At 36.9% G+C, this 13,276-nt stretch overlaps 1 protein-coding gene across 8 annotated transcripts in view; it reads right to left on the bottom strand.

Moving 5' to 3' along the window:
* Positions 1 to 13,276, bottom strand: part of GRIA4 (glutamate ionotropic receptor AMPA type subunit 4) — a 2,450,678-nt gene that overhangs the window by 636,549 nt on the left and 1,800,853 nt on the right. For 7 of the 8 annotated variants that reach the window (XM_044072595.1, XM_044072594.1, XM_044072591.1 and 4 more), the window contains exon 9: positions 12,116 to 12,226. In XM_044072595.1, the coding sequence (XP_043928530.1) occupies positions 12,116 to 12,226 (111 nt within the window). Of the gene's footprint in view, positions 1 to 9,633; positions 10,977 to 12,115; positions 12,227 to 13,276 lie in introns of those variants that run through there. The other variant, XM_044072597.1, reaches the window with a different exon arrangement.

The following is a 13,276-nucleotide window of genomic DNA, read 5'->3' as shown; positions in this document are numbered from 1 at the left end:
TCATAACATCCCTGTATTCTTCCCTTATAAGGCCCATTATTGAGTACAACACCCCTTTCAGCATGTACCTCGCAAAGCACACCCAGCAGCTGGAGAGACCACAGAGGTTCCTCACCAGGAGAATCCAGGGCCTCAAACATCTACCATACACAGATAGGCTAAAACACCTAACCCTCTACTCAGTTTCATACAGACTCCTCAGAGGTGACCTCTGTCTGGCATACAAGACGCTCACAGACTCCACCCTGATGGGACTGCTGCATATCCGCAAGTCAAGTTTCACTCAAGTAACTCACACCCGCGACCACATCCTGGTCTGTAAGATCAAAAGGACTTGTTGGCAGGACAGATTTATGTCCCAGAAACGCCCCCATCTATGGAATAGACTCCCCTTCCACATAAAGGAGTACCTCTTTACTCCTTTTTAAGTGCAACCTGGATAACTGGCTGAGAAACAGAAAATATACCCCTGGGATTCCACCTGTGTCCCTGCTGGACAGGGTCATCAGGTGCTGACTTGTCTAAACATGGGCTAAACTCTTGGCTAGGCTTGTAAGGGCCTCAGGGCCAATAGCCGAGTAACCTCCTATGATCCTGTGATGCTATGTCTTGGTGAGAGACAAACAAGTGCTATGGCTGACATGGAAGTCTCATTCTTTTTCATATGTATTTACACTATCCTAATAGCTTTCCAAGTATAGTATTTCTGTACCATGTAGTTTGCAAAGTATTCCACCAAACTGAAACACAACTCAGACTTGTAAAATAAAAAATGGGAACAATGCTCGCAAACTTTCAGTGTACCTGCTTTATTAATAAAACTTTTTAATTCTGAAGAAGTCAGATAAACCACTGATGAAAGTGCTAAGTTTTTCTAATAAAGTAGCTACAGTGAAAGGTTGCATCTGTTGTTCTCGTTTTTTTATTTTACTAGTTTGTAAAGTATGCCAGGTAGCTGCTGCATTAAGTACAGTGTATCTTACAAGGGGTGATTTATCACCACACAAAATAGATTTGTTAAGCTGGTTATGAATGGTGCCTGTTATATACTTTCGATGATTGTCACTATTTAAAAGCATATTTGTATGGAGAAGTTGACATTACGTTCAGGCATTGTCCATGGTAATGATGTATAATACACAAATAGGTTGAAACAATAGCACAGTAGATGCACTATGTTTGGTATTTAATGTGAATCGGTGAGGCAGTGAGTACATGGATGAGTAGGCCCATCGACATTTGATTCCCCCACCCAGGTAATGTATATGATTGCACAGCATGTTCTTTCAGAGCTTCAGTGCAGAGTGACATGGCATACCGTAATAGGAGACATCAGGACTCCGTTTCTGAATTGTGGATCAAGTGATTCAGCTGATATGAAACTATTTCTTTGGTAAATCACTGTTGTCTCTGAATCTCACACAGTATTATGTACTAATTTAATTAGGTTACCACTGGTATACATCAGGATTTGAACTAAGGCTTCTTCTTTTTGGACTATTTTTCAAAGATATGTAAGAGGGAAATGGTTAGAAGATAATTTACTATGTTACTGATTGCAAACTGGATAACATGATTACTTCAGTAAGTGAAAGTGAAAGTTCTCTAGGATGGTTATAAAAACCAAAGCTGGGACAGTAGTAATAACTTCACAATGTCAGTAAATGGAGTGTCATGAGAGTTAGCAAGAAGGACATCAACTAACTACAAAATAAATGATCAAGTTAAAAATGACACCTTAATTAAAGATCTAGGGAGAATGGTCAGGGCCTTTGTTTTCTACATCTGGAGATCCCAAGACCATGAATTTTATCCACTAACCATTACCATACTGAACTAAGAAACTTTATGTATTTCTACACCCTTAAGTATTCCCAGCCTACTCCACAATTCTTCAAAGCATATGCTTACTTCTAATATTCTGACCCTCTGCCTGACCCTCACTCTTTGCCTTAATCCTCTCTGAGAAAAAAAAGGTTGTAATCGACCACATTACTTTTATTTAGTATTGCCTATCTAGAACATGTTTTATTGTTGTATCTACCTCTCTGTAGTTATTTAGTATTCATTACTTATTTAATGTGTGCTTTAATACTTATACAATGTCTTAACTTTTATGTATCATTTGGAGCTTTTCTCCCTGGGCCTTCGTTGAAAATGGGTTCCTGACTCAGTCGGACTTTCCCAGTAAACAAATGTTAAGTAAATAAATAAATAAATAAAATAAAAATAATCATTCTTTTTTTTACCAGTGCATGTTTACTAGAGTCCTGAAAGTTTACTCTGTAGCTCTTCTAATTCTAAAAAGCACGTTTAGTCTGTCCAGGGAGATCACTGCACCATTCTATACCTGATTGATCCAGACAGTTATTGAATACAGTGCTTGGCCTTACAGCCTTCAAACAAGCAAACTAAAATATCTTAAATAAGTACCACAGTTCCATTCTAGATAAATCATAGGGCTGAAAAACTTGCACTACTTATAAAGGTTTCTGGACCTGGCCTTATGTTTTGTTTCTTAAGTGTTATTTAGAGGTGAACTCTGCCTGGTATTTAAGACAATGGTCTGTTTGAAAAACTATGCCTGGAATATGACAGTGGAGGCAGAGCTATAGCTAGTTCAATTTGCACTGCACGCAGTAACCCATGTGGTGCCTTGCCAGAGTTTAGAGTCATAAAAAAGTCATCCTAAGTTTAAAAAAATGCTGTGCACACCTTTTAGAAATTATTTTAAAGAGCTATACCAGTTCCTCTCTACTGTTACGAGCACACACACACCCATATATACCTATATATCTATATATCTGTACACACACACACACACACACACACACACACACACACACACACACACACACACACACACACACACACACACACACACGTATAAAGATGCATCTATAGTTATATAGACCATATGATTGAATTTCCGAAAACTTGAACATCAAAAAAAAAAAAAAAAAAAAAACCCAGAAAAATCTACCTTTTTCCATTTTTTGCAGGGGGGAACCCCCTGTACCCCACCCACATGGGGGGCTGCACCCACCACACCTCTTGCAAATTCTATACACCAACTCTGAGATCACACTATATTGAGGAAAAGGGTAAATTTCCTGATCCACACTGTACTGCAATTTCCATTCAAAAACTTTGAGTTTTCAAAAACTCAATCATACTCACATACAGACACACACCCTTACACACACACACACACACACACACACAAATGCATGTGTTTATATAAATGTGTACAGGCACACACACACACACACACATACTCATATGCATGTGTTTATATAAATGCACACACACACACACACACACACACACACACACACACACACACACGCACACACACGCACACACACGCACACACACACACACACAGTTATATAAATGTGCACACATGCACACACACACACACACACACACACACACACACACACACACACACACACACACACACACACACATATGCATGCGTTTATATAAATGCATTCACACACACACCCATAAACTAACATTGAGGGCAATTTATTTAAACCGGTATGATTTCAGTTGAGGTTTCTTAAATGACTACTAATATTGCAGTTGTGTCCAGCTGATCTACAAAACAGAATGCACAGTTGAGTTACAGGGACAAATCAGCAACTCTTCTGTGTTTCCACACTTCCCCCTTAACAGTTTGTGTCCTCTTTGTTCTACACATTTAGAAGGTTAAGAGGGTGCTGACTAAGGGAGTAGGTATCGCCAGTATACTAATGAGTATAAAAAAAATTAAGGGTGGGAGGTTTAGATCATTTAAGTTATTAGTGTATGGTTAAAACACTGTCATTTGGCTTTTTCTTTATGAAAGACACTTAGGTTCATAGATTAGTGCTAGGCTAACTGCCCTTATGGACCATTTTAAGCCTAGCCAATTATCCCATGTGAGACTCAAACCTTGCACCTTGGGTTTATACAGTAAACACTTTAACCATTATGCCAACCTCCCACTCTAAATAACCAGCCCTGGCAGGACTTGAACCCAGGACCCTGTGCGCTACAGTCAGAGCAACATATTACTATGCCATATGAGCCAAATGTAAAAATAAAATGTATATACCATAAAACACTTATTGTAGAAACACGACTGGTAGAAAAAAAATTATATTCTTGTTGACTCTTTGCAAACAGAATCAATATATTTGCACCCTGAGAATTTAGGTAACAGAAAGAGTTGTAAGGTGTAGGTTTACTGGTTAGGAGGTGCAGGTACTGGAACTAAGGAGTTTAAAGATGAGATCTGAAAAATAAGAGTATGTTCTCTTCAGTATAGAGGCAGTCAGCTCTTTGTAATCACACCAAAGGGCTAAGGTAATAAATTTCCAGATGTGATTGACCTAGGTTTTTTATGGGTTCTTGTTACAATAAGGGACAGGTAATGTTTAAATTTCTATAGCTGATTTGGCAGTTTGAGACAAGTATCTGAAGATTGTCCAGGCCAAGTTAACTTATTTGGGTTTTATTTGCTCAATGTGATATCAAGAAGTCAAAGAAGTGTCCAACCAAATTCCAAGGTATTTGAAGGAAAATGTATTTTTTAAATGAGTCCACATGGTTCAGTTATTGACCAGTTAGCTGAAGCATTCTTTAAATGAGAGCTGGTCCCATACTGCAATGTCTTCACTTTACTGATGTTAATAATGTGTGGAAGGAGGTAAACCAGAGATTTAGTTTGCTGTGTTGTGACTCAGGATGTGTGCATGAGAATTGGAGGGGGAGGCGCTGTCAATAAATTACTATTTTAAATAGAAGGATTCTGATGCAGGAATGGAGGTGGAAAGGAGGTAACTAATCAGTGAGCAAAGAGGAGGGACTAGTACTGAGTCTTATGTCACAGCTTTGATAAGGGAGGATGAATTGGATGAGGTCTGTCATCTTTTTACATAAAATAATCTGTTTTGGAGGAAATTGTCGAACCATTGAACAGTTTCAGAGATGATCTTAAGGAAATGGTGATTTATTGCTAATTACCTTGATCAAACCATCTAAGATGACTAAATTAAGGAAGGCATTAATATCTATCCTTTGGAGAGTAGCACTCATGAAAGTCTAGATAGCAGTTTGTAGTGTTTCTTCTGATCAAGAAACATGTTAAAACTGGATAGAATTATACCTTTTGAATGTTTTCTCAAGTTTAAGAGTTATTCCATTATCTTACTGTTGATGAGAGAAGACACATTGGCCAGAAATGTGTAGAGACTGTATGGACTGTGTAGATTATGTTTTGGGAAGGGAATGGACGATCTCTTTTTCAAAATGTTTAGGGAACGTATTCTGACACACTAACAGATTACAGATTTTGGCAGGAATGTTTACATTGCTTAATAAAGCAGGCTGAGAGGTTACTATAGACAGGTTAACTGTGTGTGTGTGTGTGGGGGGGGGGGGGTTAGAAGAATAATGTGATACATCCTTGAAGATATTTTTTAACAATACTTTAAGTTTATGAATAGTATGGGGCATTCAATGGCATCATTTGGATTAGGGATGGAATTTGAAGCACATGAAATCTGGGTAAGAACTGATTTATTGTGAAGATTGCTCTGGGCAGTAACTCAAACATTAGAACTAATTGTCATGAGGGAGCAGTCAGTAACATAGTTTCTTCCCAGAAATATTTAGGGCTACTAAAATGGTAAATGTGTCTTTTGTATAAGCAGATGATTTATAGCTTTGTATGTTTTTTCACAAAGCTGCGGTGGTGCAGCAGTAGGGTTGTCACCTCAAAGTAAGAGATTCTCCTGTTTGATTCTCGGCTGGAGCGCTTTCTGTGTAGAGTTTGCATGTCCTCCCTGCAGTCAAGTGCCGTTCAAAAGACATCCGTGAATGGGCGTGCCTTTGTTGAAGGTTGGGCGTCGAGCTGGCACTGTAAAAATCTACTGCCAATCATTAGTGGACTGGAGTTCTGCTGTGGCGACCCCTAACTGAGAAAAGACAACAGAAGAACAAACATTCTTCAGTATTCTTGAACAAAATGTATTTTTCCTTATGGCCTGTGAGATAGTGACTTTCCAGTTATGCAAAGTGTCATCTCTGAGACTCTATAAGGAGAGTTCTTTAATTTACCAAACACTGTGTCATACTTACATGGATTAAATGGACTCTTCAGGCCATAGAACTGCACATTTGAACATAAATAGCATTCAATAAAATTTCATTCTCCTAAAGTTAAGAAAACATTATACTCTACAGAATAAAGATGAGATAACAAAGCCTTGTTTCAGTCCATTTCATTTGACCAATGCACCTTTAATGGCTATAGACAAATTAGAATGAATGGACCACTTTGGAAAACAGGTATGGAGAAGACTGTGGGATTTCCTGTGGGTATACAATGAGAGTGTAACACATCTTGGGCAACTTTCAGTTTTACATCTTAATATCTGATCTTATCCTTTGGTGAAGTAAAGCATTCTACACCTTCATGTGTTCATTAGCCCTGCTGGAGACACGGATGAACCCTTTGAAAAATTGCAAAAATAAACTGCTAGACATGCCATTGCCTTATCAAGTGGTCAATTTCCATTCTTATTGGTGGTCCTTAATTGCAAGTGAGACAACCATTTATCTCCATTTATGAAGTAATCGAGACCAAGGTGGAAGTACATTGATCAGCCCTAAGAATTTGAAGTTCAAAATGCATATTAAAGCTTTTTAAATAGAAGAAATTCCTGGACAATGATATACAAAGGTACTCCTACATTTGTTGCTAGCAGTAACCATATGACCATATCCTGCTAATGGCTACAAGAAATATAAATCCACCAATGATTCTTTCTTAAATGCAAAAGCTGCAAAAAAACTTTTTCTGTTCGATTGCTAGTTCATCTTTGCCTTGGACAAGATGAGTCTTAAATGTTACCACAATCTGTTTTCATTTTTACTTTTTTGTAAGATCCTTGTGTTTCTAATTAAAGATTTAGGATGTCAAGCACAGTTATTAAAATAAATAATAAGGACCTTTGCTTACTAGGTTTCATTTTACAGGAAGTGAATAAAGCATCATGCTCCTCGGCCATTTCTACATTAATGAAGAAGGCCACCTTAAATTATAACTATATAACAAGTTAGTTTTGCCATATCTATCACAGAAAATGGACTCCTTAGTTTGATACTGACATGGTACTTTCATGTCTGAGCCCTCCTTGATGCCTGGAATGTTTCATATATTTCACTGGTATACAAAATCAGTGATTCAATTCAGCTCATGAAGTAAAGAACAGTATTGTTTCTGGCATTGCCTAACACATTAGGTGTCTGGGAGAAATAGTAAGTTTTAAAAGCGTATTCTGTCCTTCTCTCTTTGCATTTGGTGACCACACAAGCAATGGGATATAAGACTGCTGCAAAGAGTCCAGAGGAAAGTCACCAGAAAGCTGTATGATGACGTAAATAAAAAAATGTGGTTGCAGACTATAGTAGTAGCACTTCTATCTAGATATAAGAAGAAGCAGAGGGGTTGCATACTATGGATGCTTGCGAGCATGTGAGGGACATGTGAAGAGGTCATCCTGAACATAAGGAACAGATGAGGGGTAGGGAGAACCTATTCAGCTGACAGCAAAGACAGCTACTCTTTGGATTTCAAAAAGTGTTTCTTTAAATACAGGGTTTTGAGTGAGTAATGTGGAGGCATTCAAGAGGAACCAGGATGCACAGAGGAGCTGTAAGGGGGAAGTAGGGACTGAGGTTAGATAGAGTGCTAAATCTCTTAAAGGGTGCTCTGTGTGGATGTCATTACTGTCATACCATGGACAGGAAGACGTAGTGTCTGTTGTTCATGTATAATTAATAGCATTAGCTTACCTCTAAATATATATAGACACACACACACACACACACACACACACACACACACACACACACACACACACACACACACACACACACACACACACACACACACACACAAGTGTGTGTATGTATATTTATAAATATATGTATCTGTGTCATATTGCTGATACCTGTCATCTCATATTACTGTTTTAAATATAGTCTATGAGAAATCATTGTAAAAATACTCTACCTGCCCATAGGGGAATATAATATTGTATACATACAGAGAACCCAGATGGTACTCCCCACTGAGTTAGACATTACCAATCTGTAGGGGACTTATCAAAGTCACCATGTCATTGCACTGTAGCTACCTACACCATGTCCATTAACATTTTTCCTTAGAAATGGACTACATTCAGAAAAATGGCAATATGACCACAGTTATGCATATAGTTTGACATTCTTATTTCGTGCTGTGGAACAGCATCCCGTGAGTCTGTTCTTTTAAAGAAGTGGCTCTATTGCTCATTACCTCACTATCTCCTTACATATTCCACCTGTAACTTCCTTTAATCTCTTAGGCTAGTGGCTCTATTGCTCATTACCTCACTATCTCCTTACGTATTCCACCTGTAACTTCCTTTAATCTCTTAGGCTAGTGGCTCTATTGCTCATTACCTCACTATCTTCTTACGTATTCTACCTGTAACTTCCTTTAATCTCTTAGGCTAGTGGCTCCATTGCTCATTACCTCACTATCTCCTTACATATTCTACCTGTAACTTCCTTTAATCTCTTAGGCTAGTGGCTCTATTGCTCATTACCTCACTATCTCCTTACATATTCTACCTGTAACTTCCTTTAATCTCTTAGGCTAGTGGCTCTATTGCTCATTACCTCACTATCTCCTTACGTATTCTACCTGTAGCTTCCTTTAATCTCTTAGGCTAGTGGCTCTATTGCTCATTACCTCACTATCTCCTTACGTATTCTACCTGTAACTTCCTTTAATCTCTTAGGCTAGTGGCTCTATTGCTCATTACCTCACTATCTCCTTACGTATTCTACCTGTAACTTCCTTTAATCTCTTAGGCTAGTGGCTCTATTGCTCATTACCTCACTATCTCCTTACGTATTCTACCTGTAACTTCCTTTAATCTCGTAGGCTAGTGGCTCTATTGCTCATTACCTCACTATCTCCTTACGTATTCTACCTGTAACTTCCTTTAATCTCTTAGGCTAGTGGCTCTATTGCTCATTACCTCACTATCTCCTTATGTATTCTACCTGTAGCTTCCTTTAATCTCTTAGGCTACTTGTTTGATTAACACTTTAGACTTGCACAGAAGTATACTTGTTGGTTTATGGACATGTACTGCTACTGTGACTTGCATAGCATGAGAATGTGATACTATTGAGCAGAGTTTGTTGTGTAGCTAGATACCTATTACTGTATACTTGGAACACAGTCATGTATTATTTATACACTGCAACACTGATGATAATTAGTACCACTTTTTTGTGACTCATGTCTACATTTTATGTTCCTAACTAGAACACGAGAGTCCTGTGTGTATTAACTTTTGTAGTCACAGAAATTATAGGATAAAGCAGTCTTTTGAAGCTTTAGTGCACATCTGTAGTTATCAAAGCTAATCTTCCTAAAATAAAAAATGCCTGGATTTTTTATTATATAACTTTATAATCATCAGAAGTTTCTTTATAGAAGCAGATATAGTGAAATTAAATTTGACTATACATACAATAAGGTGATATGCCAAAAATTATTTTCTTAGATAGCCATAGAAATTGACAAAAATGCAATGTTTATTGATGTCTAGCAACAAGTGAGAAAATATACATTTAAGCATTTTTTTCATACAGAATGAAATTATGATTTAGTTCTTTAAAACTTCAATAATCTATTTCACAGTGCTCATATAACTCTATTATTCTCTTTGTCTTTCTGATGGTGGTAATGCCAAAATCATTCAGGTTTCTAGAGTACATTTTAAAATTGCAAAGTAGGATTTACTGATAATCCACTGGTAAGACTGATCAGTATGCAAACCTAAAATAACTATTCATCACCCAGATCAAGAAGAATAATAGAAACAAATTTCACAGTATCGTGCACAGTGTTAAACTTCATTCTGTTAGCAGCTTCATTCATTGAAATAGCTCAGTCGCTATACATATATTGTTAAGTTTGAGTAATCTGGAAAAAGAAATAAAAAGCTCGTAATTTCATTTAAACTACCATTGATTACATATGTTTTGCAAATAAACAATTAATACTTTGAAGCTCTTTGTTTTGCTGGCATTCAGGATGAGTGAGTCAGTCTTGGCATTTAATGTTTAAATACCAGTGAAACTGGAAAAAGACCTGATACTATACACAGAATGGTAGAATACATTACCCATTTACTTGGGACCTTATGAAATCACTGAGACATTTATGCCATCCATTGTTGGTTATTGCACTCTGTAACATGCATTTGTGTTCTTTGCATCATTTCATTTTGAGGTCCATGTTATTTGCCTACTACAAACTCACTGAACATGCAGAACATTTTATTCAGGGTTATGAAGTTTTATACACAAATGCATAAACAGCTGCTTAACAGTACGAACTTTGGGAAAAAAGATATTGCAGACAGCGTTATATAATAACACAGACTGAATCAAGTGAATGTCATTTTGTAGAAGACTCATTGTCAGTTAAATCAAGCAAGAAAACAGGTAAAACTGATTCATACTGCTTCTTTTAACAGGAGCTTAAGTCTGAACTTTGACTTAGTCTGAGTGTTGGCTTGACTTTTAGTACCATTTACATGATAAAAAGGGATGAGAATTCCATATTTCCACTTGTCATAGCGATCTTTCCTCTGTCTAGATATCTTTATTTACAGGTAATCCACTTATCTTCATCATAGTTAGATATTTCAGAAGCACTGTGAAGTGTGTCTTACTTATTCAGCAGTCAGTAGTCTTTCCCATGTTGACAGTAATCCAGCTGACATATGAGTGTAATAATAATAATATTAAATGGAAGCCAAGTTCTTGAGCCTCAGAAATGGAAGGAATGCTGCACTCTTGGAAATTTGTTCTCTTCCTGATCAATTCCTTAAAATAGGATTCTTCATTAAAGGCTGAAAAGAGGAGGATTGCGCTGAAGTACAACGCTCTATTAAAGTGTCTTTTATGGAAACATGTTAATACTCAAAGGCCCATGCACATGAAGGAAATGAATGGCCACAGATTGCAACTGCACAGACATATGTTCATTTTATTTACAATTTATCAATCATTTGAAACAGTTCACATTCCACATTGGTAGCCACGGCAGTTGCACATAGTATCAGGTGGCTTTAACCTGCACCATACATCTGCCATTCCTTTACAACACATATTCAACACATTCCGTACAGAACACCAAGATTCCACTTACTATGATACATATTCATGGTGTATCTTTCAAATTTTCTTGTGTTTTAATACATTGGCTGACTCCTATTTAATGTTAGCAATTAATATGCCATTTCTGAACACAGCAATTAGCTTTAGATTCTTGCAAACTAACAGCTGCTAATAATAGCACATATTCTGCTTATAACTCATTGAAATGTAGTTTAGCAATTCCAGTTCATAAGCATCCATCTTAAGGTGATATGTTAACACAACTGTAATTAGACATTTTGCAAGAATCCTGTTTTTATGAAAACCATTTGAACACATTGCAACATTGTTATCATACTGCACATTAACATTTCATCATCTCTGTGTTGCAGATTCAAAACTCTGCACGTTTAATGCGATGAAATAGGATGCTACAGGTCAAATAATATTTAAATAATACCAGATCAGTACTTTGAATGCATTTAAAAACAATGCATTATCAAATCTGTTGAGATATGCTTGATGTATATAGTGCCGATGTTAAAAAAAAAAAATATGTAACTATCCGAATGAATCAGTATATCGGTGTATGAAATACAGTATACTGTGTCCTCAACAGAATTTGTACAATGTCCTGATAAGCCATTTATGTATTTAAAAGGAGCCAAGGGAAATTATCAAGTTCATTGTTTACTATAAACTGAATGCTAGTTCTGGTGTTGTTGGGAAGGGTGTATATGTAATCTGCAGTTGAAGAGAACCACATACTAAAGAAATCATCAACGTATGTAAAAGTGAGCATCAGTTTGTAAAACAGAAACAAAAGTTACTGCAGATTTCATTCAAATTTACATTTGACTAGATTAAAAGACAACACAATAATTTGACTTACCATAATTGTAGTTACTATCACAGTTCTGTTCTGCATTCCAGATGTATCATTTCCGTGGAATAGCTCATTTTGGATTAGCACTAATTTATCAATGTCATTCCAATAGCCAATCTGAAATTGAAGAAATACAGCAATAATTAACAAGGACAAAGCAGGTGTAAGCATAATTCTGCAATCTTTCCTTTCTCGACGCTCAGAATATTGCACATCAAATAAAACTTTTGATAGGAAAAAATCTATACTTTTAGGTGGGTATAACTTTAAACAAACTGTAGTTACCTCATGTCACATTAAATTATCCCTGTGTATTGCTTGCAACAAAACAAACTCTAACAAGTAGGACTATAGCCTGGATTTTGGACATGAGTGCCAACTTCTGGAATGCAGCCCTCACTATCACCTCCATTCAGTATAGCCCTCCCAGTCCTGCCCTAAACAGTGCTTGTCTGGAGAGCATACCTTTTCAGTATTGGTGGGGGGGGGGGCGACTCCTCAGACTGATAGGCTTAAGTAAAAACAACAACAACAACAATAATAACAAAATATTGGGTAACCACCCACCAGTTATCAAACTCTAACTTAATTAAATATCCCTATAACAACTCTGCCAGTATTTTTAAAATAAATTTAACAAACCTCATTACACAAATTTGCTTTTTAAGAAAGTGCAAGTTGGGACATACATTTGCCTACATCCTTGCCGTCTAGGTCGGCACAGTGTGATGATACTCATTACAAGAAAGCACATGCACATTGTGAGAAGTGCAATAAAGAAACTCAGTCTATATCTTGAATTTCATATCAGACATCATTTAAAGGTAAGTGTTTGTTCCTGTTGGCAATATATAGACCTCACTCTGAGCAACTTAAGCTAAGGTTATGCAAGAGAAGATACTTAATAGTAAAAAAAAAGAAACCAGATTTATGTCTGGGGAAATAAGTGTGAAAAACTCGAGGGTTTAAAGTGAGTCTCATTTTCAGCAGACAGGGAAGGGATAAAAGACTGTGATACTCTATTTTTGGGGTTCTGTGGGATCATTTGGAGAGTGAAATGCATCTTAGCTACATTTTGCAAGTTGACTGCATTTTTCTGTAGCCAGTGTTACATAAAATGAATTTTACCAACATTTCAAAAGAACATGTGAGTATTTTACCAGCAAT

Source organism: Protopterus annectens, chromosome 5.part0, assembly GCF_019279795.1.
Source record: "Protopterus annectens isolate FY-2018-M chromosome 5.part0, PAN1.0, whole genome shotgun sequence".
In the NCBI taxonomy this organism is placed as follows: domain Eukaryota; kingdom Metazoa; phylum Chordata; order Ceratodontiformes; family Protopteridae; genus Protopterus; species Protopterus annectens.
The sequence above is the reverse complement of the archived record's forward strand: the minus strand, read 5'-3'. Positions and strand labels throughout refer to the sequence as shown.